Raw genomic sequence first — 24,981 nt, 5'->3', positions numbered from 1 at the left:
TTGTACAAAAAGTTTGTACTAGAAAGAAGATAGAAAACATAATGGATAGTAAAGTGGTTTCTTGTGGTGTATTAAGTGGACTGCTGCTCTTCCCTGTGGAGGTTTGATTTTATTTGGTTTATCTTCAGTCCAGATGAACAGGGCAAAAACTATTCTTTGGTCAGAGAAACAAGAATAGTAACTGGTGCGGAAATATGGTTGTAATCCTTGTATCTTTTCATTGATCCACTGCGCTGTGATTGAGTTGTCTTCTTTCTGGCCATCAAGTTGTGATGACCATGTTGAAGCTGAAGAGGTGCTAATGTTTAAATCTGTATGTGTTTTATTACTAATGTGTTTTATTACTAGTGGCTGTGACCGCTGTCTGCTTCCACGGTGCTAGGCTCCCTAGGCATTTAAACATTTTCACTGCTATGCAGCCAATAGAGGTTTGTGAGCAGTGCTATAATATTATCATATTCATGTATTTCCCAGGTTTCAAAAAAAAAAAAAAAAAAACCAAACCAAACAAACAAAAAAAACTTGCCTTGCTTCATGATATATTTATTTCTGCAGTTGCTTCACTTTTCAGACTGTTACCCTTTGGTTTCATCAAACTTTTTGGTCTTGATAATGGGCACAGGTTATGAACTGTCTTTGTACCCCTACATATCACACTGAGAAATAGGTTGTTGATTGCGCCTCACACCTGTGACTGTAATATCAGTTTGCAGGGTTGGGCATAAAGAGGAGCTTACTGGAGGGAATTTCAAGTTCTCTCCTAAAAAACTCCTGTGCAAGTAATGCAGCGGTTAGGAAATTACAAGTGTAAGCTTGATCATATGTTCAAACAAATGCAGTGTGTTACTTTTTCAAACAGAGGGCTGATGTACTTTATCATTTTAGGAGATGCTCAAGAAGTGCCACCTGTGTATGGAATCAATTGTTCAAGCCAAAGATAGACAGGCTGCGGAAGCCAACAAAAATGCCAGCATTCTTTTAGAGGAACTGGACTTGGAAAAGGCAAGTTCAAAGAGTTTGGAGCTGTGACTATTTGTTTGATAAAATTTCAATTTCGCATTCCTTTAAGATTACAAGATCAGTGAAAGTATGTATTAAATTTTAGGAGTATGTGTAATTACCCTAACTGGAGTGTCTAGAGCTGAGAACCTTGTTGTTCAGGTAATCTTGGAACTTTCATTTGACTACTATTAAGAGAAATGGGATCAAGAAACTATGATAGAGCTGTTTCTTCTGGAATAATGTTGTACCAAAGGAAGATTTTCTGAGTGTAATTTCTTTAAGTGCATGATAGATGGGTGTTTTCCAGTCAAATAGGTGTGTATTATTAGGTCTAAACTCTGCTTTGTGTCTTAAACATTAGAAAATATACTAATAATGTTACTAGAAACAATAATACTGTAGTAGAAATCTAATGGAAAAATTGAAGACAGGTACAGTGTCAAAGGAGCACACGCTTTGTATTCAAGCTAGCTGAAACCATTTCATGTTCTAATCTTTGAAACAGAGATGGGCGTCGTTTGGGCTGCACTGCTGAGACATACAAGGTTCCACAAAAAATTGCTGAAAATGCATTTTGGGAAACTCTGACTTAAGTTTATATGGTGTCTGTCCTCTGTTTCTACGCTAACGTTCTGTTAACATGAGCAAACAACCTGTTTGGAAGAAGTAGATATGTAAAAATAAGGATCATAGAGAATTTATCTCCTATTTTGTAAATATGTTAGTCTAAAATACAAGTTCAGCTTTCTAGAAAAGAACAAGCACTTGCATTTCTTTAAATGTATGGGACATTTTGTAATACTGTTCCACATGCTTGACTTGTAGCTAAGGGAAGAAAGCAGGAGACTGGCTTTGGCTGCCAAAAGAGAGAAAAGAAAGGAGAAAAGGAGGAAGAAAAAAGAAGAACAAAGACGAAAACTAGAAGAAATAGAAGCAAAAAATAAAGAGAATTTTGAACTTCAAGCTGCTCAGGAGAAAGAGAAGCTAAAAGCTGAAGGTGATTTATAATGTTTGCCTTATTTTTGAAACATGGCCTCAATTTTATTGCCTGTACTAAAAATTGCATTTCTTGACAAAACTTGAGTAGAGGCTTTCTTATGACCTGCTGAGCTTTCCTTTCGTTTACCTTTCCTATTAAACCCATAGATTAGTATTGTGGCTTCAGAGAGAGTTATGGGTTAACTTTACTGTGGTGATGGTGTTGGCTTGTTTGGTTTTGTTTCTTGTTCTTCCAGGTCCCAATACTGAAAACCAGGTCGATTTTTTTTTTTTTTTTTTAATCTTATAAACAGAATTATAATAATGATTAACTGAAAAAACTGGCGCTATGGAAATTCTAGATATCTATCATTCAATTCTTAAGCATTGAAACCTGTGTCTTCTATATCTTGTGGCAATGTGTTTCATGTGGTGTACTGAGAAATGGTTTTCACTGATTATTCTCTTGCTCTAATATGCTGAAAGAAAGGGAAGATGTGACAGCTTTTTCCTTGTTTCGTATGCTTGTTCATGTCCCCTACTTGCTCGTGTCTCTTTCCGTGCCAGAATTGCATTTCACATTTGTTAAACTGCTACTGCATTTATTCCAAGAAAAGAATTAAATTCTGTGAGTTACCGTAAAGAAGGGGAGAGGCTCCACAGTGTGACATCTATAATAGCTTTGCAGATGTCCGCATAGTTAGTGGTTCTGCATGTTTTTTGTAGTCTTGTAAAGTTACTTGGGAGACATTGGATAGGTCAGATGTGATTTGGAAAACAAAACCACACAAGCCATCTTCAAGCCAGCTAAATTAGGACTATTTTTTTACTCTTCCATCAGATGATCCAGAAGTCCCAATGGAGCCTCCTAGTGCTACCACTACAACCACCATAGGCATATCTGCAACTTGGACGACGCTGGCAGGTTCCCATGGGAAGAGGAACAATACCATCACCACGACAAGCTCCAAAAGGAAAAACAGGAAAAACAAAGTGACCCCTGATAATGTTCAGATTATATTTGATGATCAACTCCCAATTTCCTATAGCCAACCAGAGAAAGTGAATGGTGAATCTAAGAGCAGCAGTACTAGTGAAAGTGGTGATAGTGACAATATGAGGATTTCCAGCTGTAGTGACGAAAGCAGCAATAGCAACAGCAGCCACAAAAGTGACAATCATTCTTCCACAGCTGTTACTAACACACAGAGCAACAAAAAGCAGCCATCGGTTCTTGTCACTTGTCCAAAGGATGAGAGGAAGGCAGTTACTGGCAAATCTTCCATCAAGTAAGTTGCTGCGACCATGCATGCCATTGTGAGGTGGCATTTGAACGCTGCGTCCTCGTCTTCATGGACTTGCATTCTTAAACCGGTTGTTAGGAAGTGGATTGAGTGTCTCCTTGCTCTAGCGTGTATAAAGAGTGTGAATGTTGTTGCAGCATAAACTTGAACTTAGTAGGTTCTGAAGCAAGAAGCGTTGTGAATCTGGATAAGGGAATTGTTCAGGTATTTTGGAATGTAAGCATTTAAATCCAAGCAACTTCTTAATTACATAGTGCTTTTCTGCTAAAAGAGAAAAATAGGTTGGGCAGCGCTGGAGAAGGGGCAAAATGCAAATCACGGGTTTTTTCGTTGTTTTTTTACTGCATAATGACAGTGTTTAATTTCTTTTAAAGGTTGTCTGAAGTTATTAGTGAAGTGACAAGTAATTCCTTGTCTACTTGCACAAAATCTGGTCCTTCTCCCCTGTCTTCTCCAAATGGAAAGCTAACCATTGCTAGTCCTAAACGTGGTCAGAAAAGAGAAGAAGGATGGAAGGAAGTTGTGAGAAGGTAAGCAAAACATTCCCTTAACTCCCCTTGCTGATGTCCTCCTTCAGAATGTTTTATCTAGTATAGCCCTCTCTGGGGTTACTGAATGGCCACCTTCTCAGCAAACCTGACAGATTTCACAAAATTACTGCTACATAGATTGAATCGCGAATTCTTTCCACAAATGTCATTGCTTTGACTAACCCGCCCACTGCTTCATGCCATGGAAGCATTTCCCAGTTAATACTGTTTCTTTTTTTTTCTTTTTTTTTTTTTTTTTTTCTTTTTCATATAGATCCAAGAAGGTTTCTGTTCCATCAACTGTAATTTCCAGAGTAATTGGCAGAGGAGGATGTAACATCAATGCGATACGTGAGTGTACGGGAGCGCACATAGACATTGACAAACAGAAAGACAAAACTGGAGATAGAATAATAACGATAAGGTAAGAAGGCTGCTTGACTTGCTGGTTCCTGTGGAAATTTTTTCATTATAGGACACTTCTCTGTAGAAAAATTAAAAGACTAGACCTCACTGTCCCTTGAAAGATCACTTTGAGAGAGTCATTTCTTTGAGGCAGGAGAGATGAACGGGGTGGGGAAACCAAGAGCAACTGCCAGTCACACGTGTACAAATGAGGACTTGAGATAAGGTGGAGCATAAGCTCTAGGATTTTGTGTTTAGGCTTGTTTAGACATGGCTGAATATGCAGGTGTATTTAGGGAAGTAAACGTTTTAACTATTTGGGTTTTTTGGGAGTTAGAGTTTTCAACTTCATCTTCTTGAAATATTGTCAGCACCAAGAACAAACGAATCTCAATCCTGGGGTAGAGAGTTGTTTTTCTGTCCGTGTTACCATGACAGAAGACAGGCTGGATAATGTGTTGGAGGTACTTTGCTATAATGTATGTAAACGCTATAGATGCACTTCCCCTTTTCCCTTACTTTTTATAGGGGTGGTACAGAATCAACAAGACAGGCCACACAGTTGATCAATGCTCTCATTAAGGATCCAGATAAGGAAATTGATGAACTTATTCCAAAGAACCGTTTGAAAAGTTCGGCTGCAAACTCCAAAATAGGGTCGTCAGCACCTGCCACCACTACCGCTGCTAACAGTTCTCTCGTGGGCATCAAAGTGACCACCGTAGCTGCTTCGTCAACATCTCAGACTGCCTCCGCGCTCACTGTGCCTGCAATTTCTTCAGCATCCACTCACAAAACCATTAAGAACCCAGTGAATAACGTGCGGCCTGGTTTCCAAGTTTCTCTTCCATTAGCATACCCTCCTCCGCAGTTTGCACACGCTTTACTCGCTGCTCAGACTTTCCAGCAGATCCGTCCGCCTCGGTTGCCCATGACACACTTTGGAGGTACTTTCCCACCAGCTCAGTCCACATGGGGTCCGTTCCCCGTTAGGCCGTTGAGCCCTGCAAGAGCTACCAACTCACCGAAACCTCACATGGTGCCTCGCCATAGCAGTCAGAACAGCAGCGGTTCTCAGGTGAATTCAGCAAGTTCTTTGACAACTAGTCCAACAGCTACAACAAGTTCAGTGGCTTCTACTGTGCCTGGTTCTTCTGCAAATGGCAGTCCAAGTTCACCCTCAGTCAGAAGACAGCTTTTCGTCACGGTCGTGAAGACGTCGAACGCCACGACGACCACAGTGACGACCACGGCGAGTAACACGAGCACAGCACCAACGAATGCCACGTGTCCGATTCCCACTGCCAAAGAACACTACCCTGCATCTTCCCCCTCATCTCCATCTCCTCCTGCGCAGCCAGCAGGCGTTTCCAGAAGCAGTCCTTCCGACTGCGTAGCAGCCTCTCCCAATAAAGGTGCACCTTCGTCTGATCCAGAAGTGGGTAGTCCGCCAGCAGTGGAAGCGAGCAGCTCGACCAGCAGTAGGCAGCCCAGTTCTGGTACCGGCAGCTCATCTGTGCACCCTGCTCATCAGCAGCCTCCAGGAGCTCCTCTGCAAGAGGCGAGACCTCCTCTTCAGCAACCTCAGGTTCCCGCACCAGATCCTCGAATGGTTGTGCCTCCAAATTTAGCAGCAACAAGCTCAACTGCTCCTGTGACAGGTCCGACAAATGCCCCAATGACCTATCCCATGTCTCAGACATCTATGGGGCCTTCTCAGCCTCCAGCTAAGATGGAAGCCCCGGCCATCAGACCGCCTGTCCACGGAACTGGAAGCGTCCATAAGAATCCAGCTCCTGTGCAAAACTCTTCTGTCGCAGTCCTCAACGTTAATCACATCAAAAGGCCCCACAGTGTTCCTTCTTCGGTGCAGCTTCCTTCTACCTTAAGTACACAAAGTGCTTCTCAGAATTCAGCCCATCCAGCAAACAAGTCTATGGGTAACAATTTCAGTGCTACTTTACCATTTGGGCCCTTTAGTACGTTGTTTGAAAACAGTCCTACGTCTGCTCATGCCTTCTGGGGTGGTTCCGTTGTTTCATCGCAGACAACACCAGAATCTATGCTATCAGGAAAGTCTTCATTTTTGCCAAATTCGGATCCTTTACATCAGTCTGATACTTCCAAAGCCCCAGGTTTTAGGCCACCGTTACAGAGGCCAGCTCCCAGTCCCTCAGGTAAGCCCGTGTTTTGCATTCATACCATAATAGTGTACTTAAATAATAACTGCTGCAAGTTTTTATTTTGAACACGTAATACTTTCTGCCTCAGCTTTTGTGGTCATTTATGGTAACTCCTGCAACAAAAATGTGCTGCAATACAGTTTATTGTTGGTTCTGTAAGCAAAGTTGAGTTCATCTTCCTTTTAAGTGCCACCTGTCAAATCTAATAACTATGTTGCAGCTGATGAACTTGATAAGTCAAACTGAAGCATTCTTTTTGCCATTCCAGTCTACTGTTCTGCAGTAGCTGAGATAATAAAACACTTCTTTGTATTTTCCACCTCCGTTCCCTACCATAAGCTAATAACTATTCTAGTTGTGATAACTTGCATCTTGTCCTGAGGCTGCAGAAAAATATGCAGCCTTTTCAATGTGTTAGGATGATTAAAAAAAAATTCTGTTTTGATGTGCATTTGTAATAAGAGGTGTGTTCTTTTAAGTGCTAAATTTGATCAAAAAAACTTAGTATCATTGGCTTTCTGAATTTTGTAGCGAGATGTTTAGCCTTCTGCACCAAGAGGCCAAGGGGCTGTCACAGAACTTGTTCTGTAGCTTCCATTCCTGAGGGAAAGCAGTGCTCTAACCACAGTCCTGGTCTTAACTCAACTATCTCTTTTGGAAGGCTGCAGGCACAAATCTAAATCTTTTGTCACATGCTTTATGAGCAGGAGAAAGATCCAAGTGACACAGCAGTTGGGTGATAACAAGCTTCCTGAATTATTTTTGAAATGTAAAGTACCAGGATTTTATTTCCCTCTTTCTTCATTGAGAAGAGTATCAAAGGGGTAATAACTCTTGTATTTTGAATACCTTGGCTAACTGGTGCCATTTGGTCTTAATACCAATTTCTTGGGCAAGTGAAAATGTATCCCTGAATTAGGAAAAAACACTTCAGTACTGATTGTGGTGTATATAGACCATATTCTTTCAAATAAAAAATTAATGGAGGAAGTCTTCAAATTTCCACTGTTCTTGGTACAAAATCAAACTTTCTAAACTTAAACTTTTAATTAGAGGTTACTAAAATGCTACTTTTCCAGAAGTAAATGTTAGTTTTTCCGATGACTAGTTTTACCAGAATGTGTATTATATTCCCTTAATTTATTTGTGTTCAGGGTACCTGCATGATAACATAAGAATCGTCTTGATTTACATATAAAACACAACTGTCACATGCTACCAAGACTTTCAGAGTTTGAAGCTTAAGACTTCCAGTTGTCTTTGGAAAACAGTAACACACACACACACACACAATTGATTGAATGAAAGTTTTCCTTCTTCCTTTGTTATTCTCATGTTATGGGTGAACTCTTCATGCAGATCTTAGAGTGCTGGGAGTCACTTGTGCCACTTTCTCTCCTAGGTATTGTCAGTATGGATTCACCATATGCTTCTGTAACACCTTCTTCTACACACCTGGGTAATTTTGCCTCAAACCTTTCGGGAGGTCAGATATATGCGCCTGGGACACCTCTTGGCGGAGCACCTGCAGCTGCTAATTTTAACAGACAGCATTTTTCCCCACTTAGTTTATTGCCACCATGTTCATCAGCATCAAATGGTGAGTTCTGGTCAGTGGAAACTAGTTGAGAAGCTATTGTACAAATAAAGTGGCCTCATGCACAGCATACTTGACATAGGCTTTTCTAGTTTTGTCAGTTTTTAACTTCAGGTTTTTAGATACTTTTTGAACTTCTGTGAAATCATGGGTTTTGAGATAAAATTTTCTTGTGCCAGTTCTAAACTCTAGTATGTTTTTTTTTTTAGCAGCTAAGGTCATGCTGTTGCAGAATTCCTTATTCTTGCAGCATTTAACTTAGTCCTGTTAATGTATATGACATTCTTTCAGTCATCTTGCAAAGAAAAGGTTGGGTTTTTTTTTTGGTTTGGGAAGGTAGTATTCCAAGGGTGAGTTGTGTAAACTTTGTAATGATGCTAGCTCGACAGCGGTGATTGCTTATTTTTCTGATGTTCTTAAAACAGAACTGGGTAATGTATTCCAGGAGAAAACACTTAGGGCATGTTCTGGTACCTTCCTGCAGTTTTGGCTATGCAGTGGGGTTTTTTGGACAGAAATCAAGCTGTTGAATGCTGGCTTATTCAGGCAACGAGTTAGTCTGTTACACTGGCAAAAAATAATGACAAACAAAACGCACAGAAAAACCTCACAGAGAACAAATCAGGATTTAAAAAAACAAACAAACAAAAACCCAACCAACAAACAAAAAACGAGGAGAAACAAACCCCAACCAACCCAACAAAAACATGGGTTTATTTCAGCTATCCTTTTGGATGTAATCCTCAAATCCTCTATTGCTGATACACAGTAATGCTTAGTTAAGATTTTTGAACCGTCTGTTATCATCAGTGGTGGTGTATCAGCTCCAGTAGCTGAGCTGACAGGGCATGATAATCGTTCTATGTAAGAGACTAAATCAATGGTGAATGTCTCTGATATGAAACTAAAACTGCTAAAATTATCCTGCACTGTTTGCTGTATGAACATGGTGTTAACGAACTACCCGTTTTCACTTGCTTGATGTATGGCTTGACTTTAAAGAATAGCTTTGTGGTGACTTGAGAGGATCTGGCTCTGTTACTAAGTTCTACTGTTGCTGCTTTTGCAGAATCTCCTGCTCAGTCGGTGTCTTCTGGAGTAAGAGCACCATCTCCCACCCCTTCAGCAGTGTCCTTGGGATCAGAAAAACCCAATAATGTTTCTCAGGACAGAAAAGTTCCTGTTCCAATTGGGACTGAGCGGTCTGCACGTATTAGACAAACTGGAACTTCTACTCCATCTGTTATCGGGAGCAACTTGGCTGCTCCAGTGGGACATAGTGGGATCTGGTCCTTCGAAGGTATAGGTGGCAATCAAGGTACGTGGGGTTAATAGATGTCCCTGCACTTGCAGTTCTTGACAATATTGTGTTTTCCTAACTTGCCTCTGGAGCTGAAGGACGATGCAGAAGTGAGTGCCTCAAAATGTAGGAGTGCTCTTTCTGAAGCATTTGGAGCAGGGACTTCTGTTGGCCCTCCTGTGCATTTAATTGTGTTCTAGCAAGGTCTCAGAAAACCTCAAGGGGGTTCTGAAGCACACTGGCTGCGAAGGTTTGTTACTCAAAGCAAGAAATATCAGGGAAGATAAACCAACAGTGTTGACAGGGATGAACCAAGAGAGAATCATTGGATTTAGGAAGAGGGGAAATGAAGATGTGTCAAGATAACTATGTTTTCTTTCTGTTGATAAAGAGATTATTTTGTACTATTTAATTCATAGCCAAAATGGAGCTTTTTGTGTTGAGGATAGTGCAATTTATGTTTTTATGAGTTGGTAGTACTCCACATTGAGTTTTCTTCATTGTTTCCAGTCATGCCATTTGCATTTTACTAACGTAACGCTTTTGGCTATCCTGTAGTCAGACAGAATTCAGTATTTTGGAATTTATTAAAAACTTAAGTCATCGATGGGACAGCTTTATTCGGCAAGCACTTCAGGAGTCTTGGATGCAATTTACAGGAGTGTGCTGAATTTTTTTCAAGTCTTTTTTGGTTTTTTTTTGTTGTTTTGTTTGGGTTTTTGTGGTTTTTTGTTTTTTTGTTTTTTTTTTCTGGGATGAGGGGGTGGGAGTCATGAGACCACATTGGATAGGAGCTCTGGAGGTCATGTCAGCCTGCTACACAAAATGGGATTTGCTGTGCTGTTGTACCGGGTTGCTCAGGGCTTTATTGAGTCTGATTTTGAAAACCTTCGAGGATGGAAACTGTTCAGCGTCTCAGAACAACCTTTTCCATGGCTTGACTGAGGAGTCCAAACAGCTTAAGGTTTTAGTAGACTGAGCGCACTTGCTTTGCGTACGATGAGTATATTGTCATGGGTTTTTTTCCTCAAATACAAAATAGTTAGGATGTATCCAAGACTTTCTTTGTTTCACTAGTGGTCTTTTCCCCATCTGTGTAGTGAGAGGCTGTTTGTCATTAAGGCTTTAGAAATTGAGTGTTTTTATTTGTGTTATTTGGGTGTAGAAGTTGCTCTTTATTCCTATCTTAGCTTTTGGAATGCTGCTTTCTTTCAACTTCATTCAATTATAACATTTTGATTTTCAGTTCAGAATGGGATAGGCTCTTCTTGAGTATTAAAATGGCTTCAGAAATGTTTCTGTATTCCTTTTCTGCCCCTCCAAATGTAATTTCCTTCTGCTTTGTTTTGGAAAATAGGCTTTCTGGATGTCTGAAGTTTGAACTGTAGTAACAATACCAAGCTGCCTCTAATGAAATCATGTAATTAGAACATCAGCACACGTGTCCAGCTGGTCATTTTCTGGTTTTGCTTTTCAAAAGTACTGTCTCTTAGTTCAGTAAATAATTCATGAAAGAATGGTAATGAAGTAGAGCAAATAGACTTCACAGCAAGGAATTAGGGTTTTTGGAGGAATAAGAGTTAGCACCAATGCCAGCTTGCCCTTTCAGGTGGACTGTTACAGAGGTGATGCTCTGGTTGTGTTTAACTGTTCAAAACTCCTTGCGCTGGCTCAGGATTCCTGCCGTGGCGTAACTCCACGTGCAGGTGCCATTTCTGATGCTCTCCGTCCCACAGGCACCTCAGTTTTAATTCAGGTGGATGGATGCACAGGAACTGCAAGCTGAGCAAATGTCACTTCTAGAAACGTTACAGCGTGCCAACATTTAGGCTGGGAAAGGGGCGCTTAGCGGGTGTGATGTATAATGCTGTTGTTGTGTCTTCTGTGGCGGTAGATAAAGTGGACTGGTGTCACAGCGGAATGGGGAGCCACATGATCCACAGGCCCATGTCTGACCCAGGGGTGTTCTCGCACCAAGCCATGGAGAGAGACAACACGGGAATCGTAACGCCTTCCGGTACATTCCATCAGCCTGTTCCTGCAGGATACATGGACTTCCCAAAAGTCGGGGTAATGACCTTCTTGGACTTGATACGGGTGGTACCGCTCGGTTTCCACGTCAGCGCGTGAGGCAGATGAACAATGCCAAGGTATCATTCACTCTGCAGTTAAGCGTGCGTAAGCTAAAAAGCTACCTCGCCTTCACAGTATTGCAGAACCTTCATTCTAGTAAAAAAGTAACTTCTCCATGATTTAATAAATACATGCGTGGAAAGGTGTTCCTTAAATTCAGGCATTTCATCACTGCTTCAAGATGGAGAATTTCTTTAGCCCGAATCTCCTTTTGTCATTCTGTGTGTGCAGTAGTAGCAGTGTTTATGAAAACATACTGATTCTTGCTTTTTCTTCCCCAAAGGGCATGCCTTTTTCTGTGTATGGGAATGCAATGATTCCTCCTGTAGCCCCTATCACAGATGGTACTGGAGGCCCTATATTTAATGGGCCTCATGCTGCTGACCCATCTTGGAACTCGCTGATAAAGATGGTTTCAAATTCCACAGAAAATAATGGGCCTCAGACGGTAATTTTTCAATTTTTATACTTGCCATTTTGTTTTAACTTAAGAAACAGTGTGGTAAAGATAAGATCCTAGCTGTTAGAAAGCATGAAAATAGTGTTTCGTTTTTTTCTTGTGTCTCTAAGGTGCTGATACATGCTCCTACTCATTACAGCACTGAGAGCTGTACGTGCTTGCTAACAACTCCTAAACTTTAGACATTTCTCCAAAAATAAGTGTAACTTCTCCCAAGAAAAACTCAGCATCACTAAGTCAGTGCAGCTCAAAGGAGTGTGCTGTCATTACTTCTGTGAAAGTGTTTGTGCTTGAGAATTGGGAAACTTGCTTCTCATTGAGCTTAGAGAAGCTGCCTAGTTGATTAAATAAATTAAAAGTAGACACCTGCTTAATTACTGCAGATCAGCTTTTTTGATGATGTGTTGTAGGCATGTCTGGATAGAAAAGATAGTTCTACACTGTATTTTACTCAAAATGATCATGATTTCTGTCTGAGTTCTGCATTTGAGGAGACACAACCAATTTGTTTTTGTGAGAAAAGCCATTTATTTGTTATGTAAACTTTTCCTTCCCAAGAAGGGAAAACAGCATTAGGTCTAGGGGGTGGTTGCTGGGCTCTGAAAGGTATGGTGTCTTCACTGCATTAGGAATTCACATAGGAAGGGAGTAAGCAGCTCTTCTCTCTGCTGCTCTCATTTTGCCTGGGTTACAGGCTTGTCCACTAAATACGATTTAGGTATAGGGATTATGTTCCCCTAAACCTCTTGTTCATACTCAGACAGCAATTAATGTTATGACAGGTAATCAGTAGCTCTTGTTATATCCTGTGTTTATTTTTAGTTATACAGTGAGCTCTGTTACGCTGTTATTAAATAAAGATATTTCTGGATTTAATTTGCTTGGGAATCATCCACGCTGCAAACAGCAGCTCCTAGCTCTAGCAGCCCAAAATTGTGCAGAAGAAGAGGCAGTCTGCTGTTTGGCCATGGTGCATTTATTGCTCCTGAAGTGGCTCGTGACCTTTATGAGGCAACTTCTGGTGTATTGGGGAAAATTTTGTTGTCCCAGAAGACTTGACTTTATATACTTGGGTTTCCCTAGAGCTGGGGGTGTTAGTATGTGTTGGGGAAAAATAATGTCAGGTGCTAGAAATAAAACTCTTGATTGTCTGAACTTCTTACAGTAAAGAGGAAAGATAGTCTTTTGCTCAGAAAGCTGGAGGTCTGCAGGCCCTGTCCTTGCAGAGACTTTTGCACACATACAAAATTATGTTAATGATCCTTGATAGTGGACCTGACATGTTTAGAGGGAGTACTTATTTCCCAGGGTCTAAAGGGATACATTTTTCCTGCAGAACAGTAAAATACATATTATATCACTGTTGCTATGATAGAGGAACTAGTGGGCATAAATAGCATTGATTTCTCTGTTCAGGAAGGTAGTCAGGCTGGGTGAAAGTTGTTTGTTTGTTTTTTTCACTAAGTAGAAAGGAAGAGGAAGATGAACCCTTGGGACAAGGTGAAAAAGTACAGGCAGAAAGATTAAAGCCCTATTTCCCTCTTTTCACCTGAATTACAACAGGGTAAAACAAGTGCTAGAGGGGAGACGGTGTAGTTTGATAATCGACTGCCATATTGTCTGATGTTGGGCTTTACTTGGGTGCAGCAAAACCCATAAGCACTGTGGTGCACTTTTGACTTCTGAACTGTTTTGAACAGCCCCAAAACATGGTGTTAAATGAAGCTTTCTCTTTCAGGTGTGGACTGGAACTTGGACACCTCACATGAACAGTGTGCATATGAACCAGCTTGGCTGAGTGGGATCAACTTGCTAGCCTTGAGATTCCTTTTTTTGCAGAGGAAAACACAAATGGCAGAAACAGTTTATGTGCTCCCAGATCATTCTACTGATGTGCTTGACTGAAGTGTGTAGGCTTTTTGCAGAAGAACTTACTAACTGACCTTTTTCTGTGAACATTGTGACCGCCCATTCCCCACCATCATACGTTTCAACTTAGTTAGCCTTTATTCTTTCCTTTCCTTTCCTTTTTTTTTTTTTTTTTTTTTTTTGACATAACTTTCTGTTGAAGCTGTTCTTTGGCTGGTTGGTTTTAGTACTGTAAACTGCTTCTGAGCAAACACAGAAATTTAGCAAAATTATGTAAACTTGATCCTGAAGTTTTAGAATGGCAAATAAATGTACAATTGTTTACATAACAAATGGCTAAGCAGAAAGTAAATTTCAATATGTCAGTATAGAGGCTCTACTTTATGTAGACTTAAATTAATGTGAGATATGTACCTTCATATTCAGAAATCTGGATGTTTCCTTCATACATTAAACTATTAATAAGCATAACTTTTCTACTTGTGTAATTTAAATACTTACAAAAAACCTGGAAATTACCAGAGGGCTTTTTCCAAATGTGTGTTGGATTTTTTTGAGAAGGAATACTTCAGTTGTAACGAGATATTAAAGAGTTTCCATTTTCCTTCTGTGAAAGGCGTTTCAGCAAAAAGCGCCTGAGAGAACAGCCTTTTGGCACATGCAGAGTCATCTCCACACTGAACTCCTCTACTTAGCTGGTAAGCAGGGTAAAAGTATCATGCTGCAGCCTGTATTAAAAATAATTCTTACAGTTGGATTGATGCAGCAAGGTCTGTTCTGTTCCTCAGGTGTTCCCAGACCTTCTGTTCCTCTGGCTCCTTCCTTGTCCTAAACAAGTTATTTCAGACCATACATCCGTGGTATGTGTTAGGTCAAGAATGACTTTTCACTTGCAGTTTTAGCAGAGCTACACTGAAGAAAACCAGCTCCAAAGGCAGGCTTATTTCAGAATAAGAGGCTTTGTTCTAATAGGTGATGTCTTGCTCCAGACTGGGTCACTGCCCTGTGAAGGTTTAACTGGAAAAGTTCAAGTGAGAATTTCCTTATAGCCATGGTCAGGAGCTGTCACGTTGTTTGCTTAGAGTAGCGTGGAGCCAACAGCAGCACCGGGAGGCAAAGTCTCAGGGGTCCTGTAAGCAAGACACAGCAGTGACACACCGCTCCACAGTTTGTGTACATATGGTTTGAAGTAGATCTACAAGTCAAATGTATTTTTGCACAGAACAAGCGAAGGTCAGTGTGATTTGTTGCTGGTTATTCTGCGTGAAAGAAGGCTGAGGGAAAGTTTGGTTTTTCCTTGCCATATCACTAAGTAACCCCCTCTGTTCCAAGTTACTATACTAAGAGAGAGAATCTGGGGAGGAAAGTATCCTGGATGAGTTAAACTGGCTGCTGTTAGGGTTGGAAATTAAGAAGTGCTATTTTGTATTTGTTATGGTACTCCTTTGAAAGCCCAAAGGAAAAAAAAAAAAAAAAAAAAGACAACACACTTGCCCAAAGAGACCTTAAGCCTTTTAAAGGTGGTGGTATTTCTGAGGTATCCAGAAGGGTTGTGCATACCTGTCCTATACCTGCCTTTAGGTGATGCTCTAAATAAAAGCAAGCTCCTTTTTACAGCTGTCTAATCACCTCAGGTACCACGTGTAAAGATCTGCTTCTAGCAAAATGGATGCCAGACTCACTGTGGAGAAAAATGGTTGAAACGTCATTTCAGTACCTTACTGCACATGAGAAATAGTGTCCTTCTGGTCTTCTGTATGACCTTGAACCCTCTAATAGAATTTTTTGTTTAAGGCTTCAATGCTTTTTAGGATTATTTGCGTTCTTACTCTGAAATAATATTCCTCAGAAATACTGCTTGATATTGTTTACTGCTCGCAATTCTGTGGGTCAAAAGAATCGAGTTTCAGAGGGTGTGAGTTCTTCTATTGGTTTTGTCAACTTGAAAAAGAAGCTCTGCCCACGGCCCACAGGCACCATTCTGCCTTTGGGGCATCGGGCTTGTTCAGTGGTAGGTGGGAGGTTTTGGAAGGCTGTATGAGGAATATTCTCCACTTTTCCCTCGCATTATTACAAAAAAAAAAAAAAAAGAAGTGTAATTATTTTTATTAGATCAGTTAATAACCCAGGTGCATATGCTTGTGGGACCCGGCAGGTCTTTTTTTTTTAGGAGGAATGAACAAAACCGTATTTAGAGATTAAGGAGTGAACACGGGCCAATCGCCTGCTCGGGGTGCGGCCGCCAGGCTCCTTGCCCGCACTTAACATGGCCGCCGGGAGGCCGCGCCCCGCCTCCGGAGCCTCCAGCGGGCGCATGCGCGGGAGGTGGACGGCGCGGTGACCGAGCCACGCGATGTGGCGGCTGCCGCGGGCCGGCGCGCGGGAATGGCGGCTAACGGCGGCGGCGGCGGCGGCGGCGAGGGCCGGCCCCGGCGGTTGGTACGAGTGGCTGGCTCAATCGGCGCCCGTGCAGGGGACGGAGGCCGGGCTGGCGGCGCTGCAGGCGGCCGCGGGTCTGCCGTGGTGGGCCGCCATCGTGGGCGGCGCCGCCCTGCTCCGCACCGCCGTCACCTTGCCGCTGGCCGCGCAGCAGGGCCGGATCCTGGCCAAGGTGGGTTACCGGCCGCCGGCCCCCTGCCCTGAGGGCAGCCCGGGCCCGGAGGGAGGGAAGGAGGGGCTCTGGGGCCGGCAGCGCCTGGTGAACCGATATTTTGCAACAAAGGGTGCGGAGGTGGCCAGCTTTGGGCGATGCTTGTACCCCTCCATAACACCGCGGTTGTGTGGTCGGGGCCGCAGTTTGCGCCTTTACCGAGGGTCCTGCTGATCGGCCTCGTGGAGCTCGTGGCGGACTTCTCAGTGGTTATAAACCTGCATCGGCCCCTCCTTGGACACGCGAAGTCTAAAACTGATAAATGGTAACTACATGGAAATCGAGTTGTTTTCGCGTGAGAGTCGGGTGGTGTGTGCGAGGTACTTTCTGTCATTTGCTATGTTAATAGCACTTGCTAATGCCACGCCAGCAAAAACTAGCTTTCAGCAGTCTCTAAATACCTGTTTTTCCTCCGAAGTGAGGAAAACGGTTGAAGTTACTGAAGAGGTGTTTTGCTGAGCCTACAGGGCTAAAGGAGCCTTTAGAGTGCTGGGGCATGAAGTAGGGAGTTTCGCCTTTTCTGTGCTGTTTCTTCACCAACTCGGGAGGGTGGTGCTTCCCAGCTGCCAGGACTCAACTCCGGCCTGGAGTCAGTGGGATCTTTGTTTTTCACCATCAGGTGTGACCATCAGGCTGGTAAACACAGGTGTGTTTCGTGGACAAGGTTCTTCAGTGACCATCACTCAAAGAGTGTTACTGCAGAAGAAACATAATTCTTTTATGGCAGTGTGTTTGGTGTAGGGTTGTTTGGTTTTGTTTTTTATGGTAATGATTATTCATTTTTTCCTTTTCTTTTGATTGCAGAAATGAATATCGCATTGTACTCTTCTTATTTCTCAGGATAGTGACTGCAAAGTTGTGTCTTGCTGGGCTGTAAATCTTTTTGAAGTGTCATTAGAGGGGTTTTTTGTTAAGTGAAGTAGCTGTTTACAATTCCTGAGTGGAGACAAAAAGATACTTGATAAAAACAAAATGTAAAATCTAATTCTGTTTATTTCATTTAGTAGTAAGATGGTATCTTTGATTGTTACTGTAAATACTGCTCACTAGTATATCTTCACGTGTTCATCTTGTTTTAATATAAAAGATGTTTACAGATGTGTGCCTTGTCTTGTCGCTTGTTTTTAATGTCCAGGTGGGCAGAGGAAGTGGTTGTTACATGTAACTGTGCGTAAATGTTTTTCCTTTTCTTTAGCTAGTTGGAAAATTTGCAGCCCGAGATTAAAAAACTAGCTGAGCATCTTCGCTATGAAGTTTCTGTTCGTGGAAAGCAACTGGGTTGGTCTGAGAAGGTGGCCAGGTAGGATGGTGATTGTTTATACCCTATAAATGCATTCAAGGTTGAGGGGTGGCAGGAGAGAAGGTCCTACAAACAACAGTCTTACAGAAAAATTACGCAGTTGCCCAAAGCTTTTCTTACCACTTCTGTGATTCAGTTGTGTTTGTTCTATTGCCCTTCAGAGTATAGCCGTTTTAAAGCTCTGAACTTGTGATAGATTTATGGTTACAGGCCAAATCCAGGACTGGTTTTGTGGTCTTTACTTGTGGCTAAAGTTTCCTTTAGCTGTTATGGTATCTAATTTGCCGAAATTTAAGGCTTTCGTGTTTATTTGTTACTGTAGTACTGCACCCCATGAAGTAGCAGTGTGTCTGAGCCGCAGCATTGCGGGTGACAACTGGCTGATTGCCTCTGTATTGAGGAAGTTATACCTTATTTCAGATAAAAAGCACCATGAAATACAATACCAGACAAGTTACTAGTAGCTGCCAATGACAAGGGTGAATTTTGTTGTAAAAAGCTGCTTATAGCAACAGGGCTAAAAGTTGTGAGGGAAGAGGGATAATATAGGAGAGAGGCATGTTTGAAGAGGAAAGACTTTTCAGGTTTTCCAGAGTTGCACCTAAAGAAGCCAGCTTGACATGCACAGCCTGTAGAATTGTTATTTCAGAATCTGAGAAATTTCTCTATAACAGGTATTTTAAGAAGAATTTTTTTTTCTTTCTTTCTAAAAGATTCTACTTTAAGAAAAACCTACGGAGGATTATTACGGAACTGTACGTTCGAGACAACTGCCATCCCTTCAAAGCCACTTTACTGGTGTGGGTACAGGTTCCAATGTGGATTTGTGTGTCCCTTGCTTTGCGCAACTGCAGTGTTGGAGCCACGGGCTCAGAAGGTGATTAATCTGAACAGACACACTTTTTAACAGTCATTTTTTGTTCAGTTACTGTTTTTACAGATACTTCATTGGTTAAAGAACACACTCTTCTGAGCTTTGTGTACCAGCTGATATAAAAACTACTCCACTACTAAGTTTTTAAACTTAATAAAGTTTAAGCATAGATAAAAATGACTTTCAAACACTTTGATTAGATACATTGTACATGTTTTACTAGATTAAACCACAGTTCATATAATCAAAGAACTCACATCTGGACCACACTTATATTTTACTTTGGCTTTAACTCTTCCAGCAGGTATTTGCAGCTTCCAGAGCATCACTGATTGCTGCTTGTACACTCCCATTATTTGTAATAGTGTTGTGAGCTTTGTGGGATGGATGCCTCTTTAAAAGCATTATCAGGGTCTGAGCTCTGGAAACAATGTGAGGCATTTTGTTAGACCGTGTGATCGTTTAATTATTTTGTGTTCTTCTGAAGACAGGGTTAGAAAAAAAAAATTGTCTTGGAGTTTTTCTGGTTCACAAGATAAGCATATTTAGCAAGTAATGTTACCTATGCCATGCACATTCACTGTTAATGTGTATTTTTTTCATCCATGTGAAGTTTCATATGAAATACTATGGGCAAGATGAATATGTGGAGTTTTTTTAAAATGCAAATACTGATATTCTGATTTTTCAGAAAAGAGTTAGTAGTTTGTTCTTCAAAACAAAAATGTAGCAAGTTACATAGTTATGAAGAAAAATATAAGTATTTCAAAACCACAAAATATATAGTCACTGTACATTACCGCATTGCATATTTTCCTCATTGGCTTGTAAAAAGATGGTTGAGATTAGTCTAGTTTTCATTGCAGATTTACCAGAATCAGTGGCTGTCATCAGCTACGCTGGATCTCAGCTTCTATCTCCCACCATTTTTTACTTGTATTGATAGCAGACTGCCTTTACATGCTGTCTGTTAAACCAAAGATTTCTGCTTTAATGGTATTTATCGTGTAGATAAAATGTACCTGGAAATTTGGATGATTGACTGTAATGCATGGTATGGTTCTGACTAACTTGAGGTAGCAAATCATACTTAATTCTGTATTTTCTTTAAACTATTCATATAGTTCAAGAACAGTTTTCAGTAGGTGGAGCATTGTGGTTTACAGACCTCACGGCGCCAGATTCTACGTGGATTTTGCCAGTTGTGCTTGGGATTGTGAATTTGCTGATAGTGGAGGTATGTTGGTAGAATAAAGAGGATGATTGCAAAAGGATAATTCTTTTTATAGAATTGTAAGACAGTATTAACCAGCTGTAAAACTTGGTAACATAAGGGTAGTTTCAGGTTATCACTGCTTTAAATGCATTGGGCAGAACTGCAAATTAACTTAATTGTTCTATGGGTTTGAATGTATGAGTGAGTGTCTTGTTTAGAGATGACGAATTCTGATGCGACCTGTCTCAGATGCTTTTTTGGCTTTACCTGAGCCTCTGTAAAATTTAGTCTTGATTCCCAGGTTTCTCTGAGAATGATGTTCTAATGAGCTTCCTGGTTGTTAAGCATCCAAAAGCACATGTCGAGTTGTTTGATTTGTTCTGTCCACCCCCCCAGTTATTTGTTACTGCCTTGTGGTCACAATAACAATATTGTATGTTCTTAGTGAATTGAAAAAATCCAAACTTTTTAAGATTGCTGAGGAGATTATTCAACAGGAAAAAAAAAAAAAAAAAAAAAAAAAAAGTTTTCATTTCCCATTTTTTGGGGTAATTTAATGGAATATTATTCTTCTTGATTTTTGTGTTAGGTGTTCTCATCAAGCTCTAAACCTCTGGATTTTTCTTACTCTAGTTTCTTCTAAGTCATGTCTGACATAGACTGTCTTAGAGAAAAGAAGTCAGTGTGTGAGTGCAGAGCTGATTCTGCTTTTTTTCGGTCACCTATCAGCCGTCTTTGGGCTGTCCTTTTTCCCAGCAGTCTGTGCTTCAGGCTGAGGTGTTGGGACTGTGTAAGGTTGCATTACCTTGAAATGATTGTCAGCTACTCTGCTAGGCTGGTGCGGTATTTTCTACAAAGGATTGAGCTTGTAAAACGTCAGGCAGGTTACGTGAAAGATTGTAGCAGTATGTTAATTGAAATGGAGCATGCAAAGGGAAAGTCATAGGTGGATAAGCATGCTGGGTTACAGGAAACCCCACTGTTGTCTTGTGACTCATTTTAGTCCCCTCAAAAAAACCTCGTTTGTAACTGTGGGTTTCTCCCCTTTCAGATCTTTGCTTTGCAAAAAACGGAAGTTTCCAGGTTCCAGAAGCTTGCTACAAATTTCTTTCGAGTGGTGTCAGTAGTAATGATCCCTGTTGCTGCAACAGTCCCCTCTGTAAGTACAGGGTCTGAATGGTGCATCTGTTAACCTGTGACTCTGGTATGTTCCTAGAGCTTAAAGAGCAGCCCACATACCTTGTGTGTTTAATAGACTATGCTCTCCAATACAGTGTGCCCTAAAACAAATCAGTTGTCTTTGTCTGCGTTTAAATTCTTAACGCATTTGGAATGGTTTTTGTCCAAGATGGAGGAATCTACAAACTTACTGAGTATAAACATGATTTACCCAAACTAGGGCATGGAAGGGCATTCAGAGCAGGCCAGCATCCTTTTTGTGATTGTCCTGGGCTTGAGTGAGTGGTGGGGTTTTTTGGTGGCAGGGGAGGGGGCTGTAGGGGTGGCCCCCTGTGAGAAGCTTCTCGAAGCTCCCCCAGCTCCAAGTCAGCTCCACCTCTGCACCAAAACTGAGCCAATCGGCTGCGCCTCTGCGATAACGTATTTAAGAAGGGACGTGGTGAGGAGCAGTGGGACTGGTGAGGAGGAGTTGCTGCAGCTGCATGAACACCAAGGTCAGTGGAGGAACGGAGGAAGAAAGGAGGGGGGAGGTGTGCCAGAGCAGAGACCCCCCTGTATCCTGTGGGGAGATGGCAGGGCAGCCCCCCCTGCCACCCGTGGAGATCTACGGTGGAGCAGACACTGATTTATGGCCTATGTTTTTCAACTGGATGATCAAGGTTCTGTGCCTGAAGAAGGCTGGGGTCTTGTGGGAAAAGGCAGCCCCACTGCTGTAATTCAGCGCTGGGAGGATTGCAGCATGCGGGGGTGTCCCACGCCGGAGCAGCTCGGGAAGGGCTGCAGCCATGGGAGGGACTCCAGTTGGAGAAAGTTGGTGTCCCACGACGGAGCAGTGTGGGGAACGCTGCAGCCCGTGGGAGGGACTCATGTTGGAGAAAGTTTGTGGAGGACTGTCTCCTGTGAGAGGGGGACCACGATGGAGCAGGGGGAACAAGTTCCAGAAGCTCCCTCCACCACAGATGGAAGCAGCAGCAGCAGCACTGACTGCACCCCCCATTCCCTGCCCCTGTGCCGCTGGGGGAGGAGGTAGAGATATCGGGAGCAGAGCTGAGCCCGGGAAGAAGGGAGGGGTGGGGGGAAGGTATTCTCAAGATGTGGCAATGCTTCTCACTGTCTTACTCTGTTATGTGTTGTTGTTAGTGTCTGTAATAAATGTATGTCCTTTTTTTTTCTTCCCCTCATGAGTCTGCCTTTTGCTCATGACCATAATGGGTGATCTGCCCATCCCAGTCCTATCTCGAACCCCAAGCCTGGATCAACTGTCCCTTCTTATTGCCGGAAGAGAAGGGGGAGAGAGTGGCTGTGTGGTGTTTGGCTGCCGACCAGGCTGAAACCACAACAGTGATGTCAAAAACGAGAGGAAAACTTTTTATAAGGATGTATAGAGAAAGGTTTACTAAGTGTTTACTTACTCTACGAGGAGAACAGCATAATTCTTAGATCAGAAAATTTTCCACAATCTGCTTGTAATGCTTCTAATTTTTACTGGGTGTTCTACTTCTCAATATTGTTTCAGTGGTTAGCAAAACAAAGTATCTCAAAATGTTCATTTGGCTGGTAAACTTATAGTCTGAAATATAGACGTTCAAGCAAGTTTAGTATGAATGAATTCACGAACTGTTGTCAAATTTCAGTGTAGATGACTCTTTCCCAGAAGAGTTGAGAAAGAGTGAAAAATAGATTTGAAATGGAAGCCATTATTGTTATTGGGAGAAGTGGCTTTAGGTGAGTTATTTTTCTCGATAACTGGGAGTAACCAGTGGTCATGGCTCGTGAAGAGCTGCCTAAAATTGTGGTGTTCTCACTGCATCTAGGGAGGCTGACCTTGGTACTTGTCTCGTTGCAGTCCATGGCGTTGTACTGGCTGTCCTCCAGCTTCATGGGACTCTCACACAACCTGTTGCTGCGTTCTCCGACCTTTCGCCGACTGTGCTGCATACCAAGGACCAAATCGGACTCGGATACTCCTTACAGGGATATTGTGTCTGCCTTGGCTACCAAATACAGTTTTAAGAAATGATTTGAACTGTCAGAAGAGCTGTCCCACAAATGTTGCATGGCTAATTAAGTAGTGCTATTTTGTTGAGGTGTACTTATTTACTGTGAAATGTTGCAGCTGGAATTATATTTATTTTCCAAATAAAGCAGTGACTGTCTGGCCATAAGGAATGATTCTTCAGCACAAACATGTTTATTGGGAAGTGTTGTTTCAAGGGTGGTTGTTTTGCAGTTAGAATAGTGCTGTAATACAGGTTTGACTCCTGAATTATCGTAAGGAATTGTGCAGATGAACATTAAATAAAACTGTGACTTCTCAGCTTCCTTCTTCTATCAAAGCTGATCTGACCTATGGGCTAGGGAACAGCAAGTTTTTGTGTGAGGGGAAAGGCTAGATGGACTGATGCTGTACTCATTGGTTTAATTAATTAAGACACTGGTGCAGGTTGATTGGTAATCAGGTATGGTCATTTGATGTCCTGGTGGTTCATGTGATAGTCTTCATAATACTTCTGATAGCTGATTTCCAGTAACTGCAGAGTAAACTAGGTCCTTGTCACTCTGTTGTGCATTAGATTTGGTGTTAGGAGGATGAGTTTCTTGTATCGTTGCTGGTGATCACCGGTGGAGTGACGGCATTCTGGCTGTATGTAGTAAAATGAGGCCAGTGACACCTTGGCAAAGAATCAGTGATGATAAGAAACCACATGCTTCATTCAGTTGTGTATCAAATCTCTTTTTAATATAAATCCTAAAGGTCGAGTGTAAATGTTTTCTGCCTTAAAAGGACCTTATGTTTGATACTTTTTCATGTAAACGTCAGTGTCATGGCATGTAGGCACTTACTGCAGGGGTATTCATTCACATCTCACCTCGCTCTGCATACACCTTAAGTCAGCAGACATACATTGTTGTGAAACTTCTGTGCACTATTGTCCTTTGCACAGAAGTCTGTGCCAGTCCTGTCTCATAAAAGGTTATCTTTTTTTCTTAGAGAAGCAGAAATCAAGATGGGGGCAAAGCATTGCTTGTTTTTGCTCTCAGGTGGTTGTCATGGTGTAGAGTCAGGGTGATTCATGTTTTAACTGTTGGTGCTTATTAATCTTTGGTAATAGGAAGCAATTTTTAAACTGACTGGGAATATTTTGTAGTTAAGAGAAAACTATTTAGCACTGGGAAAGAGAGAAGGAAGTGTAATACCAGGCAGATGTAGTCAACGGTCACATGCCTTTGTTCTGGTAGAAAGAATCTGTAGTCTTGTTTTATTTCTTTTCTTAGTTTTCTGTCACCCTGACCCCTGAGCAAAAGATAGGGTTCAAGGAGTTTGTCAAAGTTTGGTGTGTAGGTAGGACAGTGATGTTTTTTCAGATATGTTGTTCAAAATGAAATGTTCCTAATTTTCAGTCGGGATACTGCGCTTCAAATTGTCTTTTAGTGGATGTATTTTCTCTACGGGAATGCATGATATATTCTCTCATGCTTGCTTCAGAAGCTTAAAAAATTCATATAAATTCTATTTTCTTACTAAATTTGATTTAAATTTAATATTGCTATATGCCCCTTAAAGAGATGGCTTTGCAAAGACAGAGAGGAGGTTTATTGCTGTCTACAGGCAGTTAGTGGGAAGTGGCAAAGGAGATGGAGACAAACTCAGCTCGGAAATGGGCAGAGGAAGGATGGGAGACAACGGGGGCAAGTTGGGAGACAAAACGTTTCAGAGTTGATATAAAAACATGGTTTTTACCTTGCAGATGGTCCAACACCTGGTTTTCTGGAGGAATTTGGGGATCTGCATTGCCAGAGGTACTCGAAACGCTAACTGAACGAGGCCCTGAGTAGCCTGCTTTAATGGGCCCTGCACTGAGCAGGGGCTTGGACTGGAGACCTCCAGAAATCCCTTTCCAGCTGATGGTTCTGTGGTTATATTAGTGCCTTATCTCTAGAAATATCACAGATTCTTCAAAAAACCTCTTTTCAAGCATACAACTCAGTATTATGGATCC

At 41.8% G+C, this 24,981-nt stretch overlaps 2 protein-coding genes across 7 annotated transcripts in view; both read left to right on the top strand.

Moving 5' to 3' along the window:
* The window catches only part of ANKRD17 (ankyrin repeat domain 17), a 75,110-nt gene extending 60,878 nt beyond the window's left edge, over positions 1-14,232 (top strand). For 5 of the 6 annotated variants that reach the window (XM_042796603.1, XM_042796602.1, XM_042796599.1 and 2 more), the window contains 11 exons: positions 886-1,002; positions 1,828-1,999; positions 2,822-3,269; positions 3,659-3,814; positions 4,089-4,238; positions 4,748-6,396; positions 7,805-8,002; positions 9,069-9,317; positions 11,194-11,369; positions 11,716-11,880; positions 13,631-14,232. In XM_042796603.1, coding sequence (XP_042652537.1) covers positions 886-1,002; positions 1,828-1,999; positions 2,822-3,269; positions 3,659-3,814; positions 4,089-4,238; positions 4,748-6,396; positions 7,805-8,002; positions 9,069-9,317; positions 11,194-11,369; positions 11,716-11,880; positions 13,631-13,690 — 3,540 coding nt within the window. In that variant the 3' untranslated portion in view covers positions 13,691-14,232. Of the gene's footprint in view, positions 1-885; positions 1,003-1,827; positions 2,000-2,821; positions 3,270-3,658; positions 3,815-4,088; positions 4,239-4,747; positions 6,397-7,804; positions 8,003-9,068; positions 9,318-11,193; positions 11,450-11,715; positions 11,881-13,630 lie in introns of those variants that run through there. The other variant, XM_042796601.1, reaches the window with a different exon arrangement.
* Positions 14,233-16,023: 1,791 nt separating this feature from the next.
* Positions 16,024-23,145, top strand: LOC104356357 (cytochrome c oxidase assembly protein COX18, mitochondrial). Its single transcript, XM_033007777.2, has 6 exons — positions 16,024-16,372; positions 17,611-17,711; positions 18,425-18,588; positions 19,710-19,822; positions 20,853-20,960; positions 22,827-23,145. The coding sequence occupies exons 1-6, from the start codon at positions 16,115-16,117 to the stop codon at positions 22,998-23,000; spliced, it is 918 nt and encodes a 305-aa protein (XP_032863668.2). The 5' UTR covers positions 16,024-16,114; the 3' UTR covers positions 23,001-23,145.
* The last annotated feature ends 1,836 nt before the right edge of the window (positions 23,146-24,981 follow it).

The sequence above is a fragment of the Tyto alba genome, unplaced genomic scaffold, assembly GCF_018691265.1.
Source record: "Tyto alba isolate M040663 unplaced genomic scaffold, T.alba_DEE_v4.0 Super-Scaffold_23, whole genome shotgun sequence".
NCBI classification, from domain to species: Eukaryota; Metazoa; Chordata; class Aves; order Strigiformes; family Tytonidae; genus Tyto; species Tyto alba.
This window is presented reverse-complemented; position numbering and strand designations above follow the sequence as displayed.

Coding starts and splice junctions, on each gene's coding strand:
- LOC104356357 (XM_033007777.2), top strand. CDS start 16,115: ATGTGGCGGCTGCCGCGGGCCGGCGCGCGGGAATGGCGGCTAACGGCG. Junction 16,373..17,610: donor AGGGCCGGATCCTGGCCAAG/GTGGGTTACCGG, acceptor TTCTTTAGCTAG/TTGGAAAATTTGCAGCCCGA. Junction 20,961..22,826: donor TTGCTGCAACAGTCCCCTCT/GTAAGTACAGGG, acceptor GTCTCGTTGCAG/TCCATGGCGTTGTACTGGCT.